The sequence below is a fragment of the Harpia harpyja genome, chromosome 4 (genome assembly GCF_026419915.1).
Source record: "Harpia harpyja isolate bHarHar1 chromosome 4, bHarHar1 primary haplotype, whole genome shotgun sequence".
In the NCBI taxonomy this organism is placed as follows: Eukaryota; Metazoa; Chordata; class Aves; order Accipitriformes; family Accipitridae; genus Harpia; species Harpia harpyja.
Window position 1 is genome coordinate 53,748,274 of NC_068943.1, and position 17,628 is coordinate 53,765,901.

At 41.9% G+C, this 17,628-nt stretch overlaps 1 protein-coding gene across 2 annotated transcripts in view; it reads left to right on the forward strand.

Moving 5' to 3' along the window:
• PLCB1 (phospholipase C beta 1) overlaps positions 1-13,809 on the forward strand; it is a 420,728-nt gene extending 406,919 nt beyond the window's left edge. The window contains exon 32 of one of the 2 annotated variants that reach the window (XM_052784065.1): positions 10,486-13,809. In XM_052784065.1, coding sequence (XP_052640025.1) covers positions 10,486-10,716 — 231 coding nt within the window. In that variant the 3' untranslated portion in view covers positions 10,717-13,809. The remainder of the gene's footprint in view (positions 1-10,485) is intronic. The other variant, XM_052784066.1, reaches the window with a different exon arrangement.
• Positions 13,810-17,628: the final 3,819 nt, after the last annotated feature.

The window sequence follows — 17,628 nt, forward strand, 5'->3', positions numbered from 1 at the left end:
AGAGAGACAGAGAAATAGATTCTTTATTTCCTTTTCATTGTCATATTTGAGAAGAAATCTTTGTGCTAGGAGGGAATTTTCTGCCATACTGATGGGACCTGTTAGAGATGTCCTGCCAAGAGTCAGACACAGGTGACACTATAATTATCTGTTAGGAAGGTGGATGTGAGAGACTGAAAAACACTTTCTTAAACTGTATTCAGTGTTCAGTTTAGACAAGGGTCCAAAAGCTGTGGTGTGGGTTTCACCATATTTTTTTCAGATCTGTACTTCGTCAGCTCCTGAGCCCTTACACAGGAGACCTTAAACACCTGAAGCTTTCTTTTCTTGTCTCTCTCCTCTTTCAAAAATAGCCAGACTCTCTTGCTCTGCGGGACAGCACCGCTTTTAGGCAAAACCCATTATACATAAAGTGGCTCTGCGGATTCCAGGGCCCACTGGAGACATCCTGCTTGGCTGCTGTGGTGCTGCATGGCTCTCAGAGTCCCGCATTCTCTGGTCCACCCGGGATTTGAAATATTTCTGGAATATATTGTTGCTGTTATAACCTCAAGATGTCATTTAAAAGGAGTTTCCAAGGAACTGTTATGACCTCTTGAGCTGAGAATTACAACACTGCTACTCTTCCAAGGCCTGTACTGTTGGACAGTCAGCCACCTGTTTACAGGGTGCCTTGGAGGCATCGTGGAAGTGGAAAAAAATCACTCGTTAGAAGGTAATGGATGCACTGATTTTTATGTTGTTGTTGTTTGTTTTGAAGACAGTATCCAAAATATGGACAGCACTTTATAAAAGGACCAGTCAAGAAGCTCTATTTGAGCTATGTCACTAGTTATTTACCCTGGATCCACCGCAATAAACTAAGGGCAGTATCTGATGATAGATGAGACTTCAGTGGAGTTTCTCTGGATTTGTTGCATTGAAACTGAGCAGATTCTCTTCTGCTTACAGTGAAGTTGACTTACTCCAGTGATAATGAAAAAGAGCAGAATCTAGCCTTAAAATGTTATACATGCTCATAGAGAGGGGATTTTTTTCCCATTCATACTAGGTCTAATTATCCTTATTCATATGCATCATGAGATGCATAGGTCACGTATTTATAGAGTCATCAAAAGAAACACTTGACAGCTTAAGAAAGCATTTTATCCACAAAAGGAAACAATTACACAAAACAGTCATCAGAAAGAAGATTCCAAGTATACCACTTACAAGGCACAGAGCAGGGCTTTGCATGAGAATAAACTGCTGTACTGATGAAGAAATGGGAAACAAAAGTTATTGTGAAGATAATCCTCCCATAGAATTCCGTACAAGCTATCTCTTTAAAGAAAATGCAAGAGATCTGAAATTACTACTAATAATACAACTGCCAGTAGGAAAAGATCACCAGTTTAGGCTTTTGCTGTAAGGAGCTTCTCTAATTCAAAAGTTTTCAGCAGAGGGACAGTACAGGCATATGTACAGATAATATATGTATAACCTGGGCAACATTGATAGGCATCTCATTACTCAAACATTTATTTTTTAATTAGCTCTTGGAATAGATGTTGATTTACTACACAGAAAGAAGATACCAGTTTCTTTATGAAGTGTTAAAATCTAGGAGCCCACGTCCCAGGTTTCTTCACAGTCCCATTGGTTTAATTGAGGTTGCAGTTAATAAAGGTGAGACACAGATTGATGAAGGCCCTAAGGTTACAGTCTAATGCCTTGAGACAGCAGATATTAAAGGACTCATTTATATGGGGACTCATCATACAATAGGGAGGCATAGCAAATCACCTTTGCTTTAATAGGAAGAGGCACGAAGCTGCAACATGGAAGATAACAGGGGAAGTTAAAGGAGGAGTATATGAATAGGGGAAGATAACACAGTATACAGTTTCTAGACTCCTTGGCTTGTGACATGCTTCAGGTGTTACAGTGATTTTTTTTTTGAAGCCCATCTTGGGACAATTTCGGAAAGAGAGTATCTGAACTGTGCAACCTGTTGACATGGAAAGGCAGGGGTGGCAGTAGTGGATCAGTCAAAAATACAGCTACTCCTGAGCAAGCACACCTGGTCGCAGGAACAGCATGGAGACCTTGCGGAGTGGGAATATCGCCTTGGTGTGTTAGACCTTGTGTGAAGGACTAGGGGAGCTTCATTTGGGAGAAAAAGGGTGTGAGGTGGGGCTGGCAGAGAGAAAGTCCTGGAATTGGTGTCCTTTTTGTCTGTCATGGTCTGAAAAGTAACCATTATTTGAAAGTGCAGTGATGGGCATGCTCCAAGACTGAGATGTCCTTGTCTGAGGACAGGAATCATTAATGGGAGCTTTCCAGTCACCGTAAAGACATTTCCCTCACCAGCTGTCATTTACCTAGTGCAATGCTGTTCCTTGCACCATCTCTGATACTGAGTGCCCTTAGGTTTTCTTTAACCATTCCACGCTTCAGCATCTTTTGAGATAAAACCTCAGCTACCTGAATAGTTTCGTTTCATGCTTAGCTATATTGTCCTTGAGTAGCTATGTTAAGTCCAAACGTTAACAAAGTGGCATGTTCCTTTATGCACTTGCTTGCAGTCACTGGGAGAAAAAGAGAGCATTTAGGTGCTTTCTGCATGTGTAGACTTGTTAATTCCTTTCCAAGGCTTGGATAAACAGCTTCCCAAGAAACTGCATTTCCCAGCTGCTTTCTTCGGGCCATTCTTCCAGATGGCAGAGGTGGGTATATTGGTTTTGGAAAGGTCCTGCAGAGGAGTCCCGGGTCTCCTCAAACCCATCATCCTCACATAAAGTCACTGTTTTCTGCAGTCCCCCATAGCACACTGAGTGCTGCAGAGGGACTGTGGCCATGAGGCACGAGGACAGCTAAGCGGTGGTTACTCCTTTGCCTTCCCAGCAGAAATCTGCTTAATGGAGGGAATAACATGGTCCTTAATAAGAAACTCCTTCTGTTTCCAATTAAACAAAAATTGCTGCCTATAAATCACTTGATCCCTGAGCTCTGTTCCTCAATTTCACTCTCCCTGTTATTGAGCCTCCATCTGCTTTTAACAATTCTTGCGACTCTCATGTCTTTTAATGCTGTATCCCTCCAGAATGGCTTTCTAATTAAGTAAGCTCTGAAAATGAAAAGCAGCAGAACAGCAGCTTGCTTGCTCTCTGTACCCTTAATCTGGGAGTCCTCTCTGTGCTATTTTGGAAGCTAAATTGAGGTCACTGACATTATGCATATTTGTTGTCTGATGCAGTCTTAAAAGCCCCAAATCCTCTATTCAAAATTATCTTTAGGCACATGGGTCAAACATTTGCAGGAAGAAAAATAAGTATTTGGAGCTTTAGCAGATTTAGAGAAACAGGGGAGGACTGAGAAAGGGGCCACAATCTCAGACCAGTATTTCTGTTGCAATATGCTTTCACTGACCAGTGAAAAGATCAGTGTTGCTGGTGTTAAGAAAATAAACAGTTCCAATGATGTGAAAAGGAAAACGGGAGCTTTGCTAAACAGAAATATCCTGTAGAGTTTGCAGTCCCCCTTTTGTTATGAATCGTGTAGTGACCAGTTATTGCCTCTTGTCAAAATACATTCTGCTGAAATTGTGCAGAAGAAATTAATGTAGTTGACTTTCTCATCAGTAAAACAAAAAGAACAGGTACTGTTTATCTGGAATTAAATACTACACTGCATGTGGGTAGTGCCATGGTAATTATGGATACAAATTAGTATCACATTTCAACTGGTGAATAAATACAATAACCAAATACCAAACAAAAGAGGCATTATTTTGATATTTTGCTGCCCTCTGCCTCAAGGGGCAATAACGCAATTTAAACATTTCTCACATTTGGAATCAGAACTCAAAAATTGTGAAAATGTTTTTAAAAACTTGAGAATGAAGAGTTTGCTGTTGGAAATGTCAGAGATTGTTGGAGATAACAAATTGTTTGGACCTCAGAGTACATTTTTACCTAGATTGTTGAGCTAGGATATTTGGATTATTTTTCATTCATAATTCACTGTATCATTCAGGGAAAGAAAGTGTGTGATTCAGGGAAACAAAGTATTTATGAATAATACAAAATAAGATGGATTTAAAAGGAGAGGTAAAAGAAACATAAAACTAAAAAAACTGGCTTTAGGGAAAAATTGCAAGTGGAATGGAAAATCTGAGACTTAAAAAAGTTTCTTTGGAGTCATATCAAATTTTTGCAGTGGAAGAACTTCATCAAAACAAATATGGCCATAATTAATGTTTTTGATTCAACAAAATTGCATTTTGGTGGGTTTTTTTCACCAAAATGTGTAACTAGTTGTATTTCATACATAACTTTCTCAAAATATTTTTGCTTGAAGATTAATTCTTCAGATGCTTTTTAAGTAGTGACCCTTCCATAATTATTGAGTTGAAAATATGTTTTTAAAAAAATGTGAGCTGGAATGAATCTCAGTCCATGTGGAAGTGGGTTGGTTTTGCATCAGACAACTGCCTCTGGCATGGGATTTTACATCAGGAGAATGATGCTGTGAGGTCACACCGCTGTGCAGACCAAGCATGCGGTATCTCAAGCTCCATGGGGAAGGAGGAGAGCAGAAAATTGTTTGGAAAACACTTTCATTACTAACTTCCGAAATGCCACTTTTAAGGTACAACAGGAAGGAGCAGCAGTGTTCACATTAACAGCTTCAAAGGTGTTGCTGTGGCAGGAAGGGAGATGGGTTGGACATGTTTTACCCCACAATTTCCCTTTCCTTTGGGCTGCCAAAGTGAGGGGGAGGAGGTCAGATGGAAGCAGTGCTGCTTATCGGCCGGCTGTGTCGCCGCCTCTTGTCTTCAAGCCACGGGGGCTGGCTGCAGGGTAGATGCAGTAGAATTTCACAAGGTACTGGCAACAGCACCAGCCCACAGAGGCATTCCCAAATTTCCTATGTGTGTGATAGGGAGTTTTAGGCCACTGGTTGTTTTTAATGCACACAGTAAGTTCTTTGCTCCTGACACCTGAGGTCCTAGATGCGGTTGCTGTTTATGTTTGTGTGGATACCTACTTCCCATGGCTTGAGCTACTGCAAAACTTTTCTTAACTTTGCTCTACATCTGAAACTTCTGATAGCTCATTATTAGATTCTTATACTTCATTAGCCCAGCTTGTTTGCTTTTCCACAGTTATCTTAAAACAATCCTGAAATGAAAAAAAAAAAAAAAAGATTCTGCAGAAGGAAAGATGTATTTCAGGTAGTTAGAAGGGAGAGGAGTTCTGTATTTGAAGCTTAAACTTGGGGACAAGATAATATGAAAAAACGTAATTGTGGAATAATTAAGGATTAAGGGGTTTAACGTATTTATTTTCTTTTTTAATTTTCTAATTTTTTTTTAACTTAAACACTCCATGTGAACTGCAGCCCTCCTGGTAACTTGTGTTGGCAGCATGTTGCGTTTTTCATGTGATCATTTTATTTTTGTTCTTGGTAGAAACAGAAGTTCATGAGATCACATTGCAAGTATGCAAAAGTTTACAGGGGCTTGATCAGGATAGTCTAAAACCACAATTTCTGCTTCTGTAATTCTTTATTGATCACAGTTACTGGTTTTAATGCTCTGGTCACTATTTTAATTCTATGTTATGCTATGTTATTTTGGTAGTTTTAATAATAACAGCTAGGTATAAATGCTATAAATAGTTTTAATAATACCATCCCTTTCCTTTTCTGAGTGCATTTTCCTTGCTTTAAGCTGAATGACCATATTGATTTTCCCCTTCCACTTTCCAAGGAAGGGTTGCTGAGGCCTTTCTCTGAATGATGACCCTTTCTGGAAAGCAGTTGTAGCCAAGGATGCTGAGGAGCCCTTTGAATTGGGAGGGAATATGAGTCGATCAGCTGGCTGGCTGCCAGGAGCTCTGCTCACTAAGGCACAGCCTTAGGCATGTAAAGCCCCGCTCATTTTCTGTCCCTATGGCTAGGGGCTGTGTTGGTTGTAGTGAAGGTTCAAAGGATATGGTGGCGTTCATCCAGGGCACAAGGGTGCGCGAGCCCAAGCCCCTCGGTCACCCACACTGCTTAATGGCTGGCTGAAGTCAAAAGGGTCCCTCAGGCACGGCTTCCCTATGGAAACCCTTGTGGGGTATAGCTAACAGAGGCAGGACAGTCGCGGTCAAAACCTCACCATGTCTGCTGTTATTTTGAGCAGGACAACTTGGTGGCCCAGTGCTCCACAGCCTGTTGTAAGCCTGTGCTGGTGTATGTCTAGTTTGATAAGCTATCATATAAACGGCATGGAGGAGAGGCCTTTCAAACCAGAGGCAGTTGAGGATGGCACCTCCCGAGCTTTGATCCCTACCTAAGCTTAATTTCTCTCCTTCTTCTGTATTTTGGGGATAATAATACTGATACTTACCCATTTTGTAAAGCTGAGTAAGTATCAGCTGATGTTTCTTAACTAGCACTGTTGGGTAAAAAATAAAGGGCAGGTAGGTAGAAGCATACATTCAAGAGTTAGAGCTTCTGGCCACAGCCATCAAGAGTGACTAACACATTCAGCTCCTGTCCCCAAGGACCTCGCTGCAAACACTTAATGATGGTTCCAGATTTTAAGCTATTACCTCATTGCCTGTAAGTAAAGTACATGGCAGTATGATTTGCCTGAACAATAATGTGTTCAACCCCTTGTGGGATACTAAAGCCGCATGGAGGTGACATTAATAAGTCGTTTTTATTGAGGTTAAAGAGAGGACAGAGGATCTGTAGGAGGGCAAACAGTGACACGACAGAAGGAAGAAGGTTGTTATGTGTTAATGGAAACTGTGGTCCAGATAATGATCTGCCCGTCTAATCATCAGTCTCATTTCCCCCCCCTTGTCTGGCTCCAAAATCCTAAAAGCAAGTGTAAGTCACCTTGTTTAGTAGCTAGAGAGCAGAGAAATCGGGATAGGTGGACTTGTGATGGGAAGCAACCCAAGGGGACAGCAAACTGAACAGTAAGGCCACACAGGGACAGTCTGGTGGGGTGCTGGTTGTGCAGAGGTTTTTACTTACAGGCACACACTGACATGGCAGTTTGTCATGCCATCAACAAGTCAAATAAAAGACACATGACTACTGCTACTAATGGGAGGGCAGCTTCCCATTAGTGAATGAACTGTAATGTCCCTGTAAGGCCACAGAATATGGTTATTGTTCTCTAAGAGAAGGATACTGAGGCTTTTAAAAGAAAAACAGCTGGGTTTTTTCAGCCAGCTGGTTTTAAGCAGAAAACTTGCTGCTTTAACCTTGACCCACAGGTGTTTGCCAGTGCTGTGCCTGGGGCTGGTGGTTTAAGGAGAAACACGGCCAATGCACTGTGAGACTGTCGTGGGTTTGCAGGCCCCAGGCTTGCTGAGGAAGACTTAAGTGAGGGGTCAGGTCTGGCAAAGGGATGGCTGCGTTGCGCCCAGGCTCACCCGTTGTGCTCTTCATTGCAGCTGGAGTCCTGTGTGATAGCTTGGTGGTCAGGCAATAGGCTCTGAGGTGCTCATCTGAAGCCAAGCAAGGGGAAGGACTGATAGTGCCTTTGAAATCAAAAAGAAAACTAATTTTTACACACTGTTGCAGTTTTAATCAACCTTCCTTGTCTACTGTCTGCTCCTTCTCAACTAACTTCAACCTTCTCATGATTAGATATCTATATAGACTGTCTCTGGAGACAATGAAGAGAGAGAGGTAGCTCCAGATTCATGTCATTTCTATTAAACGCTCGACTTCGGGGGGATTATCCACTGGAGGAGCTTTAGGAGGTGAATATTAGACACAATCACTATCTAACAATATGCTTATGGTTGCACTGGGTTCAGATAACGTTCAGTTTCTGAGGGATTTCAAATATTTCTATTGCTCTTAAACCTAATTAAGCAAATCAAGGTTCTGAATGAACTTGAGAGCCAGGACGCTTTCTCTGACTTTTGATTTTACATACCTCCTTCTATACCTGAGGTGCCCAGAATTCACAAATTCAGTAATTCCGTGTACGACAATGAGGTGGGGAGATGCAGCAGCCCATCTCTGACTCAGACACTCCTGTATAAAGAAATTCATGCCCTTTTATAAACCTATGTCTTCCAGTGCTTTGGAGCCTTTCCCACAATTCCTAGATTCATGAAAAATATTGTATGCAGAGCTGCCTCTCCCTGCAGGAACTGTAACTGGCTTTGTGGGTTGCTCGGACACTGCTGCAGATCTGCATCGGCCGCCCAGGGCCTGGCTGCAAACACTCCCGAACAGGAAAAGATAATGGCACTTGGTATGCATGGTGCACAGCGTGCTCGGAGCCCGCTGGCAGGCACTGCCTCTGCTATCGCTGCTGTTTCAGATTAACCCAAGGAATGTTTTGTTCCACGTTTGGCATAAATCTCCCTCTAAGTGTGATAGCATCTTTGGGTAATTGTCATAAATAAACAGAAGGACTCATCTTCCCCTCCCTCCCTCCCTCCTGTTTTTTTAAGCAGTGAGGATATTTAGTAGTGAACTGTAACCAAAAGCATGATTTCACCATGATGGCAGACCTTTTGCCTAGAACATAATCTTTGGATTTGCAATATGACCTATGTGAGTGCCGTGCTGCCTTCACTCTGAAGTAGAGACCAGCGCAGATGTAGCCTCTTGGTGGTTGAGAAGGTCACTGGGCAGCAGGAGTGGAGTCCTGGGGCTGCAGGGCCCCAGCTGTGTGCTGGCCAGTGAGGCATGATTAGCATCATTTGTGGGTTTTTCCTGCCAACCATGCTACAGCACTGTTCCTCAGATAATACACATACTCTTGGAAGCATTACCAAAATGGAGACAAAAGGAGGATCCCTTCAAAAATGTGTATCTAGACATAAAGCCAGAAAACAAAGCAAGTTCAGGAAAAAAAGAAGGGCACCGCATGAAAGAAGGGTCTTATGGTAGTGATTGTCTTAACAGTTGATGCAAATATATGTTTTAGAGGCAGGATGTATTTAATGGAACCATTTGTGCCTCAGACCCGGTGTTTGTCAGCACTGTGTCACTGAGGTGGGAAACTGAGGCCAGAACAGCAGGAAAATTGCCAGAAACAAGGCAGGAAATGAGCTTTAGCAGGGGAACCAAAAGGAAAAAGCCAGAACTTAGATCTTGAGGAAGAAAAGCTGCAAAATTTGTCTAATTAAGGAATGTAGAACTAGACCAGGTGAGCTAAGGACGTTGATTTGCACATCAGGAGAAAGGAGAAGAGGCCGCACAAAAAGAAAGAGATGCAGGATGAAAACCAGGACAGAAGCATGGGGAATGGGATTGGAAGGGCTCAGAGGGAGGGGTAGCGGTAAAGTCACATGCTGTGGACAGGTCAAGGATGGTAAGACTAGTATAGGGCCTAATGTTCAAGTGAAAATTTGTACTGCCTGTTGAGAGCTGTTGCAACAGGGTGAAGGAGACTTGAAACTAGATAGGATAGACTCAAGCATAGAGCTGAAGGATCAGAGTTCATAGCACCTTTATGCCTCCTGGAAAAAAAACACAGCTCAAAATACAATTGCCTAAGAAACTATTGCAAAACTGCTGCAGCTACAGTTAGCAGAACCTGACTCCCTCTTTTTAAGAACGTGGGTGGATGGATGGTTGGATGCATGGACGGACGGATGGATGGAGCAGGTTTGGCTTTGGAACTCACCCCTTTTGCTTCCTGCCGTGCTTATATTGGTCATGATGAAATAATTGGCTTTGTCTTCAGCTGAAAATTTCATACACACTAACATTTTTTAAATAACGGGTCGTGCAGATCCTAATATGGGCATTTAAAACAAAGGCTATACAAATAAATACTGGGAAAGGACCCACAGCTTCCTGAAGACCGATAGCCAGATTTCTTTCTGCATGCCTTTTGCATCCTGTTGATGATATAACACTTTTTCCCCAGTAATGTCCAAGACACATACTGTATTAATCAGATAATGTAACTTTCCATGATCTAGCCCTAAGAAATGTAATTTAACTTTTTTTCCCTCCCTCTTTGACTCCCTTTGACGAATGACTTTTTCCTAATGGTTTCTCCAACCCAAGAAATCTGGCAAAAGTTATTATATTGTTCTCAGAGCAACGTTTGTGGTGTGATCAATGTGTGATTAGCTACCTGAAGCTTAATAAAGGCCTTGCTCTTTCAAAGGCTTATCCGTGACACATACTGCACATGAATCGGGTCTTGTGAAAGCCAGTAGGAGTATGGACACCAATACAGTTAAATCCACATATATGTTAAGGATTTGGGTACCCCAGGATGGTACCCAAAACCAGCCTTATGCACAAATGAGTGCACATTCCTTCAGCTTTGCAATGACTGCATGGAAATCAATAGGCGTATTGGATGTGTGGCGCTAATAGGAAAAAGAAAGGAATATATTCTTGTGTCACGTAAAAATGCGTTCTTAATTTCCCCCCTGCCTCCTGTGGTACTTTCCCCATACTGTAGCACTGGTAGCATTAGATACACCTGAAGACAGCTTGTCTCTCTTGTTGTAGTTGCAGGTGGAACTTGATCAGGAATATCAAGACAAATTCAAAAGACTGCCTTTGGAAATTCTGGAGTTCGTACAGGAAGCCATGAAAGGGAAAATCAGCGAAGATGGAGACCACAGTTCTGCCCCCTGTTCCCTGGCATCTGATAGTGGAAAATCAAATCATAAACCTCTGCAAAGTGAAGAGGAATTGGAAGAAGATAATCCAGAAAAAGTGTTTGATACTACTTTTTAATTGCCCAAGAAACAATCAGTGCGCCAGGGCGCACCACTCCCCAACTGCCGTCTCTGCTCTCCCAATGTGAGCTGCCACTGAAGCGCTTCGGGAGGCAGGAGGAATCTGCATTCAAGTGCACATTTCCCAAAAGGAACGTTTTATAAAAAGTATTGTGCAGGGGTCTTCATTCTCATTCTTCATCTTGTTATTATTCTAAAACTTAGTGCAGTTGTAATGGGAAAATTAATGTTAACCATCCTCTCCCCTGTTTTTTCTTTTTTTTTTTTTTTTTTGGGCCAATTTACAATGGGTAATTTTCTGGTCATGTTCACTGTTAAGCATGTTTAATGAAGACCAGTGTATTGTGCAGAGACGATTGTGTGCAGATTTCCTTTTGAAGTGCCGGTGCAAAGTGCTCCAAACTAATACAGATCCTAGAGAATATTATAACAGTACTTAATCATATTTGTTTCCTTCTTTATAACTGCACATTGACAGCTGTACCATCATTTTACATTTGCACTGAAACATGTAATCCTTTTTAGCTTTGCAAGCACTGGTGGCTTGCTGTCTTGATATTATGTTTATCACATGGAAAGAAATGTAATTGCTGCTGAAAATTCTTGGAACTGTGGGGACAAGAGGAAAACAAAGAGAAGAACTCTGCCTAGAGATTGTCGGTGTCTGTGTACGTCTGTGTTTGTTACACTGTGTGAGTGCATATATGTTTGTATATATATATATATCTATATGTGCACACACATCCGTCTATATACACACACGGCATGTTTCTGTTTGAAGTCGGTGTGGTCTCTTGGCCAAATGAAATGTTTCAGGGATACATGAGTAGAGAGAATCTTTATGAAAGCTAACATCTGGGTTATACTGCTATAAAATAGTCATTGAATCATAAAATTCTTTTTGTGGTGTTAGTGTTGTAAATCAAAGTAGTTTTAGAATATAAATTTGATATATATTTTGCAGACTCAAAAGTATTGATTTTAAGTATCATATTTTAAGCTTACTGAATTTGATAGGATTATAAAATGTTTAGGACTACAGTATTTGAAATTTAACAGAATCTTCCATTATTTTTGCGACTGAGGTTCAGTTTTACTAAGGTCTGAAATTTAAAAGCAAAATATAAAAACCTGATCACTGTTATTTAAAAATGTATATTAATCCATTTAACTGACTTCTTAAAATAAGAACAATCAAAGTTAGCGTACTGTATGATATGCATGAGAGAAGTAACAGCACATTTTGAGAAATTTGTATCAGACGACAGAGAGACTTCGTGAAAGTCCGGATATTTGAAAAGGTAAAGAAATGCTATTCTCTGGATTCCCATAGTAACAGAAATAGGAATTATGAAACATTACAGACACATTCTTATTTGTACCCAAGCCAACACATAATGCTAAAGGCCTTTCCCTCAGCTGTGTGGTGAAGAGGTGTCTTAGGGCAACGGACAAACTAGCTCAGAAGACATAGATTTGCATCGAGAGGCTTGATCCTGCAAACTTGCATTTTCCCGCGCACCACTGGACTCAGCGCGACTGTTCTGGGGAATAATGTTCACGTGCATTCTTGCGAGATCGGGGCCTTACTTTGTATTAAAAAGCAATCGGAGAAAGCAGTCAAGGGAGGCATTTTAATACATTGTAACAGTTAAGTTACTTTACTTCCATTCCCTCAGGATTTTAGTACTTTAAAGTAACTTATTTAAATTTAAGCAATAAAATATAAATCAAGCTTAAGTTTTCAGTTAAATAATGGTGTGTATATATATAAGTTCAAATCTTGGAAAACAAACTATTTTGGTGTTTCTTTTTAAGCTTAGAGCAGAAAGAAAGAAAAATTGCATATTGTCTGGAGATCATATTTTGGATTAAACTATTCTGGTTTATGATGATGAAATTAGTGAACATGAAATTCAAAAATCTGACTTTCATCTTAATGCTAGGAAAGGTGAATCCTCTGTTAATCCTTGTTTTGCACTTTGAAATCAATCTTAATCACTCATTGAAAACGTAGAGAGTCAAGATGTAATGCTGCATTTTATAAAGTAAAAATGACACATTGTCTAAATTATTAAAAGAATAAACTGATAGCAGTGTTCACAATAAAACTGAAGACTATTACGTTATAGAAACCGTTGTACAGCGCAGGCTTTTTGGTGAAATCTTAGCTCCTTTGAATTTCAGCGCTATGTTCCTGTGGACTTCGGGGGAGCCAGGACTTCACCACAGTCTTCAAAGAAACTTGGGCAAATACCAGTTAACCTTTTATTTATATTTAAAAATAAATAAATATACCAGTTGGATTAAATATACTATCAGCTGTAGTCATTTTACAGTACGTTTGTATTTGACCATTTCCTGTACTCACATTTTTTTATATCTGTACAGTGCCACTTTCTGCAGGTGTAAGGTAGTGTGTAATACTGTACATCTTGCATTGTTCAAACTATTTCAGTGAAACAGATATCATTTAATATTGATATTACTTGAACTAGAGTAAGATAATGAAAAAAGGGTCTTTATGATGTGCAAGTCTTGTGCCTTTTATGTATTTGCCTTGTTCTGTGTTGAATGTGTGGAAATGCTGTATCGTGGACTTTCTGCTGTAGAGAATAGAGCTGTCTATATTAAATTAGGTCGTGCACTTCAGATATCTTTACACTACTGAAAATAGCTTGGTTTTGGCAGTATAAACAGAATTTTAAAAATTCTAGTGAAGGCCAGACATTTTAGATTTAACATGTTCATAATTATGTTAATTAATGCTCATGTATTAGCTAAACATTTACTGAAAGATAACTAAAGGGACATCATTGCTTGCCTTTCTTTGAAATCAGTGTTGCTCTTGTACATTGTATTAATAGTGTCTGTGATTGATTAGTCCTTGATGATTTGCTTTCAAAGTAGGATGAAATATTTCAGTTAACATGTACATATTTTTCAGTTCCTCAATCTATGATTGTTTCAGAGGCATAATTCACATTTTTGTAAAAATTCTATGCAATTTTGTGGCATGATGTTTCTTCCACTTGTAATTTTATGTGCTTACATTACAGATCCAAAGGACAATAAAAATTTCTTAACACAAGATGGTTGTTTTCTCTGTTCATTGACTCAAAAGCCTCAGTTGACTCAGGAGACCTTACTGACCTCGAAGACCTTTACCCTGGCCCCTTTGCTCCTGTGAAGGGCAGTGGCACGAGCAGTCGGTGAAGTTTCCCTGCAGGCTCTTGTGTTCACAACGAGAACAAGAAATTGCACATGCCTGGGCACCCACCGCCCCTCCCAGCAAAATGTGCATTTGCCAGTGCTCTGAAACAACGGGAAACTTTTTTTAAAAGTGCACAGCAGCCAATGAACTGGTAAGAAAATGTATTGGTTTAGAGGACAGGCTTTTGTAGAACAGCAATTGCATGATTTTCAGCCATACTGGTAAACTACCTCGACAAATTAGAGCAGCCTTACTTCTCTTCTACTGCCCCAGCTGTTTCGCTGATCATCTATGCAATTATATATGTGCTGTGAAATGTACCTTTGCAGGGGCCTTCCACTGAGAGCGCTGAAAAATAAATCTATTCCATTGGCTTTTGACTTTCCTTTCCCCATTTAATTTACAATGTAAAAAATTATCTCTGGGAGAAGAGATAAGCAGGTATATTAATCCAGTGTACTAAGGGATACACCTATTAAAATAAATAGTCTTCAAGGCAAGTAGACTCAAATTGCTCGCTAGAAGAGGTGTGGGGAAATGGGGTCTGATGAGGGGGATGGACATGGCACAGGTTAAAAGCAGGCAAGGAAGGGAGGAATAGAGCTGAAAGCCGAGCCCCTGAATTTGACAGAGAGGAGTAAGCCTAGGACAGGAAAGGAGCAGGGGGGAAAGCAAAAGAAAAGAAAAATGGGGATGTTTCCTTCCCAAAGGAGGAGCAGTGGGGTGTGAAATCAAGAGCGGGGTTCACCAGGGCCCTGTTAGTGAGCTGCCTGTCGTGTAGCGAGGCAGGCGAGGGGAGGCAGCGCGGTGGTGAGGATTTGGGGAGGACGAGGGGGAGATGGTGACACGGAGCACAGAGGGAAAAGCCAGGAGGCCAGGGGCAGGATTGGGAAATAGCCCTCGGCTCCCGCGGGGCTCAGCAAGGCAGGATTCTCACAGCCGGCCGAGCAGGCAACCTTGGCGTTTGTTGTACTTGGGCCACAGGAGACTGACTTGGCTGCTGAGGAGAGAGGGTGACAGGCTGGGATGTGTGGAAGAACAATTTGGAGGCCGACCAAGGGGAAGATTCTGTTACGGAGGCCAGGCAGCGGGGCCAGAGCTGTGTGCTCTCATGCAGCTGCGGACACTACGTGAAGCAAGCCTGTTGGGTTGCTGAATCTTCAAGTGGGTTCTGCAAATGCTCCTGGTGATGGCCAGAAGAAAACTAGTCTCACTACAGCAGCAGAAGTCTGCTACTATGAGCTAGGGAAGGTGACTAAAGACTTCACTTAGCCCTCAAAGTGGATGCTTTGGTAACTACTGCCAGTGCCAGGTTCCACCACAAGTAATTTATCCTCAGCTTTGTGAGCCTTACATCATATCCTTCACAGTGATGCAGCTTCCAGGTGAGGGCTGGGGGCTGTCTGGATCCAAGTGAGGTGTTGGGGTGGGCATTGGGGGACATCGCTGAGCAGGGCAGGAAGAGTTTGGAGTGGGTGAGCAGGCTGAAGGGCTGTACAACCAGGCCTCCTAAAACCTGGGCATGCAGTCGAACCCCAGGAAATCATTTTGAGGTAAACAGCTGTACCTTTGAAAGACATGAATGGGGGTTTAAACCCACAAGGACTACATTGTACCCTCAGACTTCAGGAGAGCTCTGAGTGTGGGAGCTGCGCAAGTCAAATCTGCCAGCCCTGGCTGAAGCACTCAAGCTCATGAAGCCACTAAGTTTCAGCTACAAAATTCAGGTCAGCATTTCTTACTGACAGATTGGCTTCAACGACTGCATTTGGCTTGTTTGGGCACTCATTCAAAGACATCTTGCTTGCTCCAGTAACTGCAGAGGGAGTAGAAGAACCTAACTCTACATCTGAATTTCACTTGTGACATCAGGCATCAAGGAGCCAGGTAGTTTCTGGCTATGGTAGTGTTACTTAATGTGAAAACAGCTAAGTCCTCTCCTGGATTTAGCCAGAAGACACCCGAATGCCAAGTGAGACTACTTCTGTGACCTTGCCATTTCCCATGGAGTTGAAACAGTTAATGCCAACCTCCCTTCCCAGCTCTGCCCAGACATGAAGCTTCCTTAAATATGCACAGCAGGATTTGCTTGGCCATCATTAGGCCTAGGTCCTCCTCAGAGTCAGGGAATTGGCCTTACTCTTCTTTAAGGGCTCAGCAGAAGAAAGAGGAGTCTCTGTGCAGTGAAGGAAGAGCTACTTAGCAGAAGGGCCAGGGCAGGAAATTAAAGCCACATGCAAAAAGCAGCAGGTGATGGTCACTAGTGAAGTTAAGGAAGGTGACTGCAGAAACACATTTTGGGATTAGAAGAGGTCCTCTAAAGAGGGAGACTCTCCACTGGTGTGCAGTGGTAGGGCAGTTGGCTTGTGCTGCTTTCCACGACCTACTTCCCTTTTACTTCTTCTGAGTGGGTGGGTTTAGAGGTTCAGTTCTCAGGTTCCTTGGGATCAGTGTCATGGGGGTAGCATGACAGGAAGGTCGATCTGAGGGAAAAGAACCTGGAGAAATGAAAAATCCAAGTGTTCAGCTTGCAGACGGTAAAGAAGAAAGTATTGGAGGTAACACCTTGACTATTGTATAATTGATACAATTTTAAAGGCCTGGGATTTGTGGAATGGTGGGCTGCAAAACACGGCAAGAGGTGCTAATTGTTTTGGCTGGATCCAAACCAGAGCAGGTGGAAGGGCTTTAAGTAGCACTGGAGGAGCCAAGCTCTAATTAGGAACAAATTGAAGCCAACTTGATGAATGTGAAGAGAAGAAATTTAAAACCTGCTGCTGTATCAATGGAGGAAGCCTGGCTAATGAGCAGAAGAGCTTGGCAACTTCCATCACCGAGAACTGTAATGTAATCAGTGTTACTGAGCTGCAGTGGGATAATTAGCCTGTTCAAATAAGTTATTACAGCCTGCGTAATGGGGATCAAATAATTTAAAAAGAAAAAAAGGTTGGGAGGGGGTAGATTGAACTTTGTTCTTTTCTTGGGTAAGATGAAGTTTAGTTGGTAAATGTTGATGCATTGATCTAATCTACTGATGGCAGGAGCTGCGAGCAGGGCAGGTGACTTGCCTTCAGCTGGGAAAGAGGTTACAGGTGTGAAATACTCTGTCCATGTTTTGTACTGGCATTTTCAGGAAGATGCAGAGAAAAGCCAGCTCTGTACACTCCCTGGGCTATAGGCTGATGGCTGAAAGTTGGGCTTCACAGAAAAACCACTGGAGGCTGGTGGAAAGGCATTACACCAGCCAACAGATGGAAGCTGGAGGCAAGTGAGTTAAAGACAGAGCACAATCTTCTTTATTTTCTTCCTTTCTGCACAAGCACACCAGAGATGATGAATTGTAAGTACCGACAGAAAAAGTGGATGATGCACTGCATAGGATGGTGTCACATCGTGTTACTCACGCCATGCGGTCAGCGTGGATGCAGAAGAGAGGAATGTGATAGACAAGCCAGACCAGACAATCTCACAGTGTCTCCTGGCCTTAAAGTCTGTGAATCTTACCACAATGTTCTTCTCTTGGAGGGTTTTTTTCCCTCCAGGAGGAGACTTTCACATGTGATTACCTAAAAGGTTGTGATTCCCTTTGGAAAGGCTTTGTAATGTCCTCTTAATTGCCAGTAAAGCAACCCTGAGCATTGTCTCTGTGGCTCAGCCATATGGGATGTCTCCCAAAAAACAAGCCACCTCTCTCCA